Source organism: Mobula hypostoma, chromosome 9, assembly GCF_963921235.1.
Source record: "Mobula hypostoma chromosome 9, sMobHyp1.1, whole genome shotgun sequence".
Taxonomy (NCBI): Eukaryota; Metazoa; Chordata; class Chondrichthyes; order Myliobatiformes; family Myliobatidae; genus Mobula; species Mobula hypostoma.
The window spans coordinates 54,568,603-54,582,822 of NC_086105.1; the positions used below are offsets into that span (position 1 = coordinate 54,568,603).

General features: G+C 41.9%; 1 protein-coding gene across 2 annotated transcripts in view; it reads right to left on the reverse strand.

Annotated features, from left to right (window-relative positions):
- The window catches only part of wdr91 (WD repeat domain 91), a 55,341-nt gene that overhangs the window by 7,600 nt on the left and 33,521 nt on the right, over positions 1 to 14,220 (reverse strand). For both annotated transcript variants that reach the window (XR_010019244.1, XM_063058317.1), the window contains exons 11-14: positions 8,577 to 8,736; positions 3,901 to 4,009; positions 2,847 to 2,959; positions 1,657 to 1,854 (exon numbers count right to left, since the gene is read on the reverse strand). Coding sequence is in view for 1 of the 2 variants with exons in the window: in XM_063058317.1 (XP_062914387.1) it covers positions 1,657 to 1,854; positions 2,847 to 2,959; positions 3,901 to 4,009; positions 8,577 to 8,736 (580 nt within the window). In the remaining variant the exon portion in view is untranslated. The remainder of the gene's footprint in view (positions 1 to 1,656; positions 1,855 to 2,846; positions 2,960 to 3,900; positions 4,010 to 8,576; positions 8,737 to 14,220) is intronic.

Here is a 14,220-nt window from a genome sequence, read left to right on the forward strand (position 1 = left end):
TTCAGCCCACAATACTGTGTTGACCTTGTAACCTACTTTAAAACCAATCTAACCCTTCCCTCCCAAATAGCCCCACATTTTTCTTTTATCCATGCACCGTATCTAGATCTCTTAAATATTACAAACCTATCTGACTTTAACACACCCCACAGCAGGGCTTTCCACACATTCACCACTGTGTAAAAAAAAACTGATCTCTGACATTCCTCTATACTTTTCTCAAATCACTTTAAAATTATACCCCTGGTGTTAGCCTCTTCTACCCTGGGAAAGTCTCTGGCTATCCACGATCAATGTCTCTAATCATCTTGTACACTTCAATCAAACCATAACTCATCCTCCTTTGCTCCAAAGAGAAACCTATCCTCAGAGGACTAATTCTGGCAGCATCCTGATAAATCTCCTCTGCACCCTCTCTAATGCGTCCACACCTTTCCAATAAAGAGGTGACCAGAACTGAATACTACAATTGTGATCTAACCAGCTTTGTAGAGCTGCACATTACCTCATGGCTCTTGAACTCAATTTCCCATCTCCAACACACCATATGCCTTCTTATCCACCCTATAAACTTTAGGCAAATATAGTTGAGGGGGAACTATATCAAGAGTTTGTGAAAGAGTGCATGCTGAGCTGGGGGGGGGGCTGCTCTGACAAGAAGGGGGCAATTTGAGGTTTTGACAGAAAGATCAGAGGCAGGACTCTGACGTAGAATTACAGCTTATGGCATCACAGAGTCATGGGCTCAGCAGAACAACTGGATATTTGGGTGGTGTGTGCAGATACAAGCACAGCAGATGGTACTGCTTCAGTGACCCGGGGTCAATCCTGACCAATGCTGTCTGTGTGCAGTTTGCACGCTCTTCACAACCACATGGGATTTACCCCAGGTGCTCCAGTTCCTTCCTACATCCCAAAGATAAGTGGTTAGTAGGTTCTTAGGTTGCTATAAATCATTGGTTCCAACTTGGTTGGTTATCAGAACCAGTAGGGAGTGGGGTGGGGGAGCTGGTGTATGTGATTACACTGGCAGCCAGTATACCATGGGCTCAATGGCCTCCTCTCAAGTCATAAGAAATAAATGGGGTGAGGATGGGGGAAAAGGTACGAACCAGGATCCTGGACCAGCACTATGGCATTACTAGGGTTCCCCTGAGAGTGGCCAGTACTATTCACCCTGGACAATGTGAATGTTCACCAATGCTACAAAGGGACGTCACAAAGGGACGTCACAAAGGGACTGAACAGTGAAGCGAGCAGACCAGTTCCCCAAGCCTGTTCCATTGTGGAATTGGAGCATGACTATTCTGTGAATAAATTCCACCTCCAGGGCCCTTGTCAGTAAATATTCATCAATCATGCGGTGAATTCCTGGCAGCTGCACGATTTTAGGGGAGTTTCAACTTCTATCCTGAGGAAGAACCTCACTCCTGAAGGCTCAACTCCTTGTTCAAACCCTACTATAAAAGAAACACTACCAAATTGTTAGCTTAAAATTCTATTGTTAATGTCACTCTTAACACGCTGACTTATAAAAAAAAATGACAGCAGTGTTTAACTTCAAGATAAATAGCACTTCCTATAGGAGGGAGAAAGCAGAGGGTGTGAAAATGCACCAGCTTCTTCCATAATAAATGCTTGAGGCCCATGTCTTACCTTGTGAATAATTCCACCAGTGGATGAGCAGGTCAGCACATAGTGTCCCTCTGAGTCAAAGGCAAACAGTCTTCCATGCGGCACCTGCACTTGCTTGTACCCGCTGTAACCAGACAGCACAAACGGGCCAATAGCATCCGGCTGTACCCCACACTCAGAAACCTTGACTCCACTCTTATGAATATTCCACTGTATCAACTGGATTGGCCCAAGAAATCAAAATAAATCAGTCAGAGATGTTAATAGCTGCACTTTCTTCAGCTGGTATATACATCTTCACACTGCAAAATAAAACTGAACACTTACTAGCTGAAATTGTAAAAACAAAATAGTTGTGTGTAGGTTAGGTTGTGGGAGTGGGGGGGATGCGGAAGAGTGTGTAAACCTTGGTTTCACAGGCAGGGATCCTTCATAAAATGGGAGGCTCAGCAAAATGCCAGCCGAGAACCAGAACTGACATCAATTAAAGAATCACAACTATAAGAAGGGAAGATCCAAGTGATGGCTATTGATTGACGCTATAAGGGTGAAGACCAATTATATTTTCACGTGTACATTAAACTTCAAGGGACACGGAAAAATGAAGGCAATCATAGAGGATTTCACACTAGGAACTTGAATACATTCAGTACACAATTCCAAAATTCTATTCAAGACATTTGTTTTGCTTACACACAGCAAGCCAAACAACCAGGCTGTAATACTTAAATTTAATGTTTGGAAATTAAGCTGAGCAAGCAAAAGGACTAACTAGTGGGACAAGAGTTTTATGGTATTGAGTACAATTTGTCTAGATTTAAGAAAGTTATGGAAAAAGATTTAGATAAGAGGAAGGAAGATGTTAAATCGGTATACTCCCCATTTTACTTACAATTGTCTCTTTAAACAATAACATTTCAGGGTAAACAGCATTGGTTAAAGCTGTTTACTTTGCGTAAATTATTGTCAACAAATTTCCCGTCAGGCACCAAGATGCAAGGAAAGTTTTGCTCTGATACAGGTCAACAGATTTTTAGCTTCACGGCACTTTTTCTTGTAATGAGAACATTACTACAGGGGAACAGTTCCAACCCCATTGCCATTAAACATTCCAAGGAAGCTCCTCCCCCTCTCATGATCCCTGTGGGTATAGTCACTGGTGCTTTCTCTCCAACACTGTGTAGTACTGTATTTAATAATACTTCCAATACCTTTCCATCTTCACCAATGCTGTAAACAGAGTTTTCATCGTAGCTGAACTCCACGGAATAAACTTCACCAGAATGTGCATGCCAGCTCATAGCACAGTCATACCGCTGCATGTCTGAAACATACAAGTAGACACATGCTCAGATTTGATGTGAGGTCATCAACCTGGAACATTCCTTCTCTCTCTCGCCACCCCCCCACCACACCCCACCCCCTGAAGATGCTACCTGACCTGCTGAGTCTCATCAGTATTTTCTGTCCTCATTTCAGGTTTCCAGCCTCCACAGTTTTTTTTTGCTTTTCAGAAATCTTCTCACATTGAAAAAGGTTTAAAGTAGTACCTGACTTTGGGGAATTGCAGCTCAAGCAGTGACTAAACGGAGAGCTCCATGAACACCAAGGTAGAGCTGATTGCTTGAGTCAGGTGCCTCCACCTAATTTTCTGCTCAGATCAGTTAGAGGAAACAAAATTCAAACCAAAGTCAGGCATTCCTCACTACTCAACTCCCTCCCTCATACTCAGGCTCTTTAAGCTGCAGGCTTCTCACCCCTGAGACACCACAGACTGCAGATGCTGGAATCTGAAGCACCACACAAGATGCTTGTGTTTAGCTGCCCAGATGAAGAGTCTCATCCTTGTACATTAATTGTACATTTTCATCCATAAATGCTACCTGACCCACCGAGGTTCTCCAGCATCTTGCAGTTTGAGTCTGCTCTGTACTTACTCAATTCAAGCAAGCTGAGGTGATGTAACTGGTTTTGGGAACTTGAATCTTGGGCATTGGAATAGATGGGTTCTACACAGATCATCAGCATTTAACCCTGCTGAGCTATCAATGTGCAAGCAGTTCACAAAATACTAGAGTGAAGCAGTGTCTATAAATCTGGACCCCAGTAGACCTTCACCCAGCTGAAAAGCAGACAATTGGCTGTTCAGACATTGTAGTTTCAGTGTTATTTTCAGATCTAACCAAATAAGGAATCAAGTAATTAGAGCAAGAACATTTGGAACCAAGCATTCAAAGCCTAAATCCGTGGAAAGGTCAACCTTACCAAAGAGTCGGATGATGCCATCAGCTGCTCCAGACACCAGCAGATTTCCATTATGACTGAAAGCCGTACAGTTAATGGCAATGGGCTCAGGATCCAAGGAAAACTGATGCTGCAGAAAACAAGTCAACATGTTGAAACTTTAAACCCTCAACAGTAAGAATCTACAAACTGACATCCTTCAATACATACACAATCCTGTTGATCTACATCAGCACAGTACTCCTCAAACCCGATCTGAATCCAACATTTACTCCTTAGACTGGTGAAGGGACTGAACAAAATAACTGACTCCCGACTGTTCTGACACCTCCAAGCCTGAATGCTTGAAACAGCAGTGAGCAAGTTTTCAATTGCCTTACTGTTTATTTCCCAACTAACAGTAACAAAACTCGCTGCTTTTTAAATACAAACACATGCAACTAACACCATTTAAAAGCTGTTTGCTGTCAGCACAGTGTAGAGTCTAACGGTCACACAAGTCCAAGTTACTGACTCTAGTTAGAAACTGTTTGGTAATAGTGTCCTATCCCAATTAAGCAGCATACTGTCCCAAAAAGATGAAGGGAATCTTAGCTATTTTCTCGATTAGTTTTTGTTCTTTATGAGTAGTCATAAATAAGTGGCTGCCTTGATGAACCGATGGCCCAATTAACCGGAATCCACTGTGTGGATAAATTATTTGGATGTCGTGAAGATTGGTGGTGATGTTGATAGTGTGGAGGGAAGTGTCCTATCCCAATTAAGCAGCATACTGTCCCAAAAAGATGAAGGGAATCTTAGCTATTTTCTCGATTAGTTTTTGTTCTTTATGAGTAGTCATAAATAAGTGGCTGCCTTGATGAACCGATGGCCCAATTAACCGGAATCCACTGTGTGGATAAATTATTTGGATGTCGTGAAGATTGGTGGTGATGTTGATAGTGTGGAGGGAAGTATTGGGTTACAGGATGATATTGATGGGTTTGTAAAACGGGCAAGAAATGGCAGATGGTGTTTAATTCAGGTAGATGTGAGGTGATACATTTTGGGAGTACTAATGAAGGTTGAACATACATGAATGGCTGAATCCTTGGGAGTACTGAAGAATAGAGAACTTGAGATACAAATCCAAAGGTCCTTGAAGGAGGCAATGCAGGAAGGTCAATGTGGTTAATAAGGTATGAAGGATACAAGGTTTCATTAGCCAGGAGATTACACACAAGAGCAGGCAAACTTGCTCCAGGATGTGATTGTACTGGAGAAGGTGCACATGGGATTCACTAGGAAACTACCTAGGATGTAATGTTTCAGCTATAAGGAGAGACCAGAGGTGCAAAATCCGTTGCTCCCCGGAATGGAGGAGGCCAAATGCAGATATGTTTGAAATCTATACAATAATGAGGGGCATAGAAAGTGAAAGGCACAAATCTTTCCAACCCACCTCGTTTCACCTATCATCTTCGAGCAGGTCTCCTTCCCCTCCCCCCACCTTTTTATTCTGACATCTTCTCACTTCCTTTTCAGTCCGAAGAAGGGTCTCGGCTCAAAATGTCAACTACTATTCACTTCCATGGATGTTGCCTGACCTGCTGAGCTCCTCCGGCATTTTGTGTATGTTGATCAGGAATCTTTCTCCCCCTGTCAGAGGTAGATAAAACTAGAGGACATAGGCTTACAAAATGGGAGATACAAAGGGGACATTTTCCACACAGAGAGTGGCAAATACATAGAACACACTGCCAGAGAGAGTACAGCAGAAGCAGAGTCACTGACAGCATTCAAGATGTGTCTGAACAAGCACCTGAGTCAATGGACCAAGAGCTTGTATTTAGGATTGGTAATTGCCATTAGTTGGCATGGAGGTGGTGGGCCATATGGCTTGTTTCCAAGCTGTACAAGTCGATGCCTCTAAAATAGGAAGAAGATGGGCAAAGAGTGGCTCAAAATTCCTGGTAATAGTGTTTCAAAATATAGAGTAAACCAAAAAATAAAGAACCAACATGCCAGAATGGCAAGGTGTGTTTAAACAAAACAAAGTCATGATGACACTGCAAGGAATGCAGGGTAAATTCACAAGTACAGGGAAATTTCTGACAGTAAAAACAGCAGTTCAACCTCAGGGGGATATCAATTGCTCCAATATTAATTTTAGTAGAATTAGGTTTGTATGACACAGTGATGGCAGAAGTCTTAACATGCTTTTGAATGTCTCGAATGAGTGGCTGCAGGCATTTGCAGTTGTATCAGTGCATTCAGAGTGGTCACAGGCTTTCTTTTAAAAAAAATACAAAACTTTGTATAGAGGAAGAAGAATTTTTTTCTAAAACAGAATATACATGGAATAAATCTCATTTCCACCGAGACATAATGGACAACTCTGGAGGTTATGGACAAGTCCTACCATATCTAGTTTATCAGTTGTGTTTATACAATGGTCCTACAATCAGCCACTGTTACCAGATTAAATTAATAAATCTCATAGATTTCCCATGTAGCAACAGAATTTATGACCTCCAGGGTGCCCAGCCAGTATCATTACTGGACTGAGAAGTGGCAGATGGAATTCAATGCAGAAAAATGTCTGGTGATTCACTTTAGAAGGTAAAATTTGAAGACAGAAATACAGAGTTAATGGTAGAATTCTTAGCAGTGTCGAGAAAGTGAGATCTTGGTGTCCATGTTGACAGATCTCTCAAAGTTGCCATGCAAATTGATTGAACTTTTTGAGCACCTGAAGCAAACTCACACAGCCACAGGGAGAACTTACCAGATTCATTACAGATAGCAGTGGGAATTGAACGCCAATCAGTGGTACCGTGAAGCATTCGCGCTAACCGCTACACTACTGTGCTGCCGCTGATTGGCAAAAGAACCAGTGGGTCATTTGAAAAGATTTATTTAACACAGTAAGTGGTTTGGGGTGCAGTTGTCAGAAAATGACCATTTCTAGTAATTGAGGGGTACTGGTCGAGGGGAAGAGGAACAAAATTAAACAGGTTTAGAAGAAATGAACAGGAGATATAACATAAGGTGGGGATGGTGGCATACTGTTGAGGCAAGATCAGAAATTGATTATATAGACAGGTAAAAGATTAATTAACTGCTCTTGTAGATGATAGCAATTCAAGCAAAATGAGCCATTTCTGCATTCAAGTGTATTTTATTTACAGCCCCAAGGCTTAAGGAGCCACATGGTATGTTGGCCTTCACTGGCATTCAGCTCCAGAGCCTCAAGTTATGCTGCAGCTCTATAAAACCCTGGTTAGACCACATTTAGAATATTCTGTTCAGATCTAGTTGTCTCATTATAGGAAGGATGTGGACATCTTAAGAGAGAGTGCAGATGAGATTTCCAAGGATAATGCTTAGATTAGAGAGCATATCTTATGAGCTAGGGCTTTATTCTTTGGTGCAAAGACAGATGAGAAGCGACGGACAGAGGAGTACAAGAGGCATAAGATTGAGTGGCTACCTTATTCCCAGGGCAGAAATAGCTAATACCAGAGGACATAATTTTAATGTGACTGGAGGAAAGTAACAGGGTAGTGTGACAAGAATACACATAGATTAAGATGTTAGCTGTCCTGTGCTGGCACCAGTGGGATCAGCAGTTGGTCTGCCACCTGTCTTCAGGAGAGAGAGAGATAAGGAAAACAATGGAGCAGCATTTGGAGATGTTAATGAAGGGACAGGAGAGAGTAACGGAAGGAGAGCTGTCAAGATCGGCTCCCCCTTTGAACCCTGAGCTGTTTGAAGTGATGGACAGGTGATACCCCAGCAGGGGGATAAAAAGGGACAGGTTCGCTAAAGCAGGACACACACGACACCCCGAGGTAACGAGACCCTGGAAGCGGTGCGTCTCTCACAAGTCGGTGGGAAGTTTTGGACGGCTAGTCACGGGACAAGCCATAGACGCACAGGGTGGAAAGGCACGATCAGCGGGAACCTGGTGTGTGTCCACCCTTGCCTGGGTGCCGGGTTCACCGCAGAGAAACGATCGTATCTGGAAACGGAGGGGTCACGGTCGGTGACCTCAGATGACATCACAAAGGGCTCGCACGAAAGCTGACTGCGAAGGTCTGTGTGTGGAAGCCGTTAGAATATTCATTCGTTTTACTCTCTCTCTCTCCTTCCCCCCACTGTCTGCGAACTGAACTGAACTTTGCGTCACTTTGAAACTGGTCATTTACCCCTAGACAACGATAGAGCTTGATTGATCCTGTTATCTTAATTCTGTGTACATGTGTGTTTATCATTGCTGAACTGTTGCATTTATTATCCTTTTGATTAGAGTACTGTGTTGCTTGTTTCTTTAATAAAACTTGCTTAGTTCTAGTAATCCAGACTCCAACTGAGTGATCCATTTCTGCTGGTTTGGCAACCTAGTTACGGGGTACGTAACAGTAGTTAGAGGTAATTTATTTATTTTAAAAAGACAGTAGTGTGTGCATGGAACACCCTGCCAGAGGTGGCAGTAGAGAAAGATACATTAGGGACATTTAGAAAACTCTTAGATAGGTACATGAATGATTTTAAAAAATGGAGGGCTATATAGGAGGGAAGGTTTATATTGATCTTTAAGTAGGTTAAAAGATTGGTACAACATTGTGGGTTGAAAGGCCTGTACTGTGCTGTAATGTTCTATCTTCTATTACACTTGGCACTAGCTTCTCTCTGAGAAGCTGCTGGTGTATTACCTGTTGCTTCATGGTCTTTGTGTCCCAGAGCAGGAGATTGCCTGGAACCAGGTTCACTCCTTTCTCTCCAGTATCCGGCACAGCCACGAGTTTGATGCTTGGAGCAGCTGAGGAGCAAACAAATGAGGTGCCACTTGGACTGCAAGCTAGAGACAAGATTCTGGTGCACAAAAGCAGTATTCTTAAGTTAAAAATGTAAACATTGAATATTTCATACTGACTCTAGACAGTTTAGAAAGCCATCTGATACAGCTCAGTTTGTAGTTACAATCATCAATTTCTTCCCCATTCTTTCATGTATTTTTCTACCAACCACAAAAAATTCTTGGTAATTTTCTACCGGTGAAAACTTTCAGAACACGCTCTATTGGGGGCATGTATTGTTTCTTGAACAGAAGAAAGATATAAAGTTGCTGCAGGCCCTTTTTAGCGGCAAGTAAGAAATCAATCACTAGAAAGGGGCTAAATCCAATACCACCTACATTAGAAGATTGGCACGAAATTATCTTAGAAATATTTAAAATGGAAAAAAATGACTTACTCTCTGAGAATTCAAAAAGAAAAATTTTATCAAATTTGGAATAAATGGATTGAATATATAACCCCAAAGCGAGCAGACTTTAGATGACTCTCCTAATGATTTATACTGCTCTTCTCATCAACACAGTAATATTGCTAACGTAAGCACCCCTGGTCTAAATGTTTACTGTTTTTGTTTTCCGTTTTTTTTGGAAGATCGAGAATTAACACAAGTAAAGGAAAAGATTTGGGAAAGGGATGAAAAATGATAAAGTAAATAAGTACATAGGGATTGGATAATTATGTTTGGGGGTAGGAGCAAACATGAACAAGTTAGGATATAAACATCTACAATGGTAGTTACATAAGCTTACATACAACATCTTGGACCAGAAGAAATGGTCCAGAAGAGATAGATGGAAATTATTATTAATCCACTATTATTACTATCTTTCTTAACAACTAATATCATTATTTAGCCTAATAGAGTAGAATTTCAACTGCACATAATTATCTATTTAAGTGTGTAATTTCTTTTTATATCTTAATGTGTACTTAGGATTGTATAAGTAATTATAGTTTTATACATATATAAAAAAAATGGAAAAGGTTATACATGTGAAAAAAGTTCATGATACTTGTGAATTCCTTATCCAAATAAAAATAAAAATTTTAAAAAAAAAGAAAACTTTCAGAACATTGAACCTGTGGCAACGCTGAGCTATGGCTCAGTGGTAGCACACTCATGCTCAGAAGGTCACTGATTCCAGCTCCAAAGAATTTAGCAGAAATTTCAGACCAACACAGCAGCTCCAAAGGAATGTTGTTCCAGGGTGGTGGTGAAGAGCAGTACTGAGGGAGTAATATGGAAGTTGTTGTTTTTTTCTGATCCAGAGCCCAAGTGTTTGTTCTATAAACGATACCATGACGTTCTTGGAAACATTGCACGTTAACATTAGGGTCTAGAGGAGTGAGAAACTTCCCACTGACAGCAGAGCCAAGAACCAGAGTACAAAATGAAAGTGAGATTAGAGATTACAGATCAGCTTTGTTAAATGTATGTCGAAATAAACAGTGAATTACATAGAAACATAGAAAATAGGTGCAGGAGTAGGCCATTCGGCCCTTCGAGCCTGCACCGCCATTTATTATGATCATGGCTGATCATCCAACTCAGAACCCCGCCCCAGCCTTCCCTCCATACCCCCTGACCCCTGTAGCCACAAGGGCCATATCTAACTTCCTTTTAAACATAGCCAATGAACTGGCCTCAACAGTTTGCTGTGGCAGAGAATTCCACAGATTCACCACTCTCTGTGTGAAGAAGTTTTTCCTAACCTCGGTCCTAAAAGGCTTCCCCTCTATCCTCAAACTGTGACCCCTCATTCTGGACTTCCCCAACATCGGGAACAATCTTCCCGCATCTAGCCTGTCCAATCCCTTTAGGATCTTATACGTTTCAATCAGATCCCCCCTCAATCTTCTAAATTCCAACGAGTACAAGCCCAGTTCATCCAGTCTTTCTTCATATGAAAGACCTGCCATCCCAGGAATCAATCTGGTGAACCTTCTTTGTACTCCCTCTATGGCAAAGATGTCTTTCCTCAGATTAGGGGACCAAAACTGCACACAATACTCCAGGTGTGGTCTCACCAAGGCCTTGTACAACTGCAGTAGTACCTCCCTGCTCCTGTACTCGAATCCTCTCGCTATAAATGCCAGCATACCATTCGCCTTTTTCACCGCCTGCTGTACCTGCATGCCCACTTTCAATGACTGGTGTATAATGACACCCAGGTCTCGCTGCACCTCCCCTTTTCCTAATCGGCCACCATTCAGATAATAATCTGTTTTCCTATTTTTGCCACCAAAGTGGATAACTTCACATTTATCCACATTAAATTGCATCTGCCATGAGTTTGCCCACTCACCCAAACTATCCAAGTCACCCTGCATCCTCTTAGCATCCTCCTCACTGCTAACACTGCCACCCAGCTTCGTGTCATCCGCAAACTTGGAGATGCTGCATTTAATTCCCTCATCCAAGTCATTAATATATATTGTAAACAACTGGGGTCCCAGCACTGAGCCTTGCGGTACCCCACTAGTCACCGCCTGCCATTCTGAAAAGGTCCCGTTTATTCCCACTCTTTGCTTCCTGTCTGCTAACCAATTCTCCACCCACACCAATACCTTACCCCCAATACCGTGTGCTTTAAGTTTGCACACTTAATCTCCTATGTGGGACCTTGTCAAAAGCCTTTTGAAAATCCAAATATACCACATCCACTGGTTCTCCCCTATCCACTCTACTAGTTACATCCTCAAAAAATTCTATGAGATTTGTCAGACATGATTTTCCTTTCACAAATCCATGCTGACTTTGTCCGATCATTTCACCGCTTTCCAAATGTGCTGTTATCACATCCTTGATAACTGACTCCAGCAGTTTCCCCACCACCGACGTTAGGCTAACCGGCCTATAATTCCCCGGTTTCTCTCTCCCTCCTTTTTTAAAAAGTGGGGTTACATTAGCCACCCTCCAATCCTCAGGAACTAGTCCAGAATCTAACGAGTTTTGAAAAATTATCACTAATGCATCCACTATTTCTTGGGCCACTTCCTTAAGCACTCTGGGATGCAGACCATCTGGCCCTGGGGATTTATCTGCCTTCAATCCCTTCAATTTACCTAACACCACTTCCCTACTAACATGTATTTCGCTCAGTTCCTCCATCTCACTGGACCCTCTGTCCCTTACTATTTCTGGAAGATTATTTATGTCCTCCTTAGTGAAGACAGAACCAAAGTAATTATTCAATTGGTCTGCCATGTCCTTGCTCCCCATAATCAATTCACCTGTTTCTGTTTGCAGGGGACCTACATTTGTCTTTATCAGTCTTTTCCTTTTTACATATCTATAAAAGCTTTTACAGTCCGTTTTTATGTTCTCTGCCAGTTTTCTCTCATAATCTTTTTTCCCCTTCCTAATTAAGCCCTTTGTCCTCCTCTGCTGAACTCTGAATTTCTCCCAGTCCTCAGGTGAGCCACTTTCTCTGGCTAATTTGTATGCTACTTCTTTGGAATTGATACTATCCCTAATTTCTCTTGTCAGCCACGGGTGCACTACCTTCCTTGATTTATTCTTTTGCCAAACTGGGATGAACAATTGTTGTGGTTTTGCGTGGTTTATGTCAACAACCACATTATGAGGATGTGCTGGATGCGACCCAAAAATGTCACCATGCAAAATAGGATGCCTGAAACTTACTAACACTTACTACTCCATACTGTTACGTGGGCAGAAACTGAAGCTCTTGGAGGAAACTTACACAGTCACCGGGCTTACAAGCTTACAGACAGTGGAGAGAATTGAAACCTGATCGTTGCTGCTGTGAAGCATTAACACTAAGTGCTACACTACTGTGCCATCCCTGATCAGCAAAAGAACCAAATGGGACATTTGAAAATATGGTTTATTTAATATAGTAAGTGATTAGGAAGTAACACACACAAGACACTGGAGGAACTCATCAGGTCAGGCAGCTTCTATGGAAAAGTGTAAACAGTCAACATTTCCGGTCAACACCCTTCTTCAGGACTGATTAGAAATGTGGTCATCAGAAAATGACCATTTCTAGTAACTGAGGGGGACTGGTCAAGGGGAAGAGGCACTGAACTATACAGGTTTAGAAGAAAGGAACAGAGATACAACAGATGGTGAGGGTAGCAGATAATTGAGGTGAGACCAGAAAGTGATTGAATAAACAGGTAATCTTACCTAACAAATCTGTTGGAATTCTTTGAATTAGCAACAAGCAGGTTAAACAAGAGAATCGGTTGATGTGCACTTGGATTTTCAGAAGGCTTTTGACAAGGTGCCACACATGATTGTTATTAATGATTATGATATAGTTGGGATCACAGAGACATGGCTCCAGGGTGACCAGGGATGGGAGCTCAACGTTCAGGGATATTCAATATTCAGGAGGGATAGACATGAAGGAAGGGGAGGTGGGGTGGCGTTGCTGGTTAAAGAGGAGATTAACGCAATAGAAAGGAAGGGCATAAGCCGGGAAGATGTGGAATCGATATGGGTAGAGCTGCATAACACTAAGGGGCAGAAAACGCTGGTGGGAGTTGTGTACAGGCCACTAACAGTAGTAGTGAGGTCGGGGATGGTATTAAACAGGAAATTAGAAATGTGTGCAATAAAGGAACAGCAGTTATAATGGGTGACTTCAATCTACACGTAGATTGGGTGAACCAAATTGGTAAAGGTGCTGAGGAAGAGGATTTCTTGGAATGTATGTGGGATGGTTTTTTGAACCAACATATCAAGGAACCAACTAGAGAGCAGACTATTCTAGACTGGGTTTTGAGCAATGAGGAAGGGTTAATTAGCAATCTTGTCGTGAGAGGCCCCTTGGGTAAGAGTGACCATAATATGGTGGAATTCTTCATCAAGATGGAGACTGACATAGTTAATTCAGAAACAAAGGTTCTGAACTTAAAGAGGGGTAACTTTGAAGGTATGAGATGTGAATTAGCTAAGATAGACTGGCAAATGACACTTAAAGGATTGACGGTGGATATGCAATGGCAAGCATTTAAAGATTGCATGGATGAACTACAACAATTGTTCATCCCAGTTTGGCAAAAGAATAAATCAAGGAAGGTAGTGCACCCGTGGCTGACAAGAGAAATTAGGGATAGTATCAATTCCAAAGAAGAAGCATACAAATTAGCCAGAAAAAGTGGTTCACCTGAGGACTGGGAGAAATTCAGAGTTCAGCAGAGGAGGACAAAGGGCTTAAGTAGGAAGGGGAAAAAAGTTCATGAGAGAAAACTGGCAGGGAACATAAAAACTGACTGTAAAAGCTTTTATAGATATGTAAAAAGGAAAAGACTGGTAAAGACAAATGTAGGTCCCCTACAGACAGAAACAGGTGAATTGATTATGGGGAGCAAGGACATGGCAGACCAATTGAATAATTACTTTGGTTCTGTTTTCACTAAGGAGGACATAAATAATCTTCCAGAAATAGTAGGGGACAGAGGGTCCAGTGAGATGGAGGAACTGAGCGAAATACATGTTAGTAGGGAAGTGGTGTTAGGTAAATTG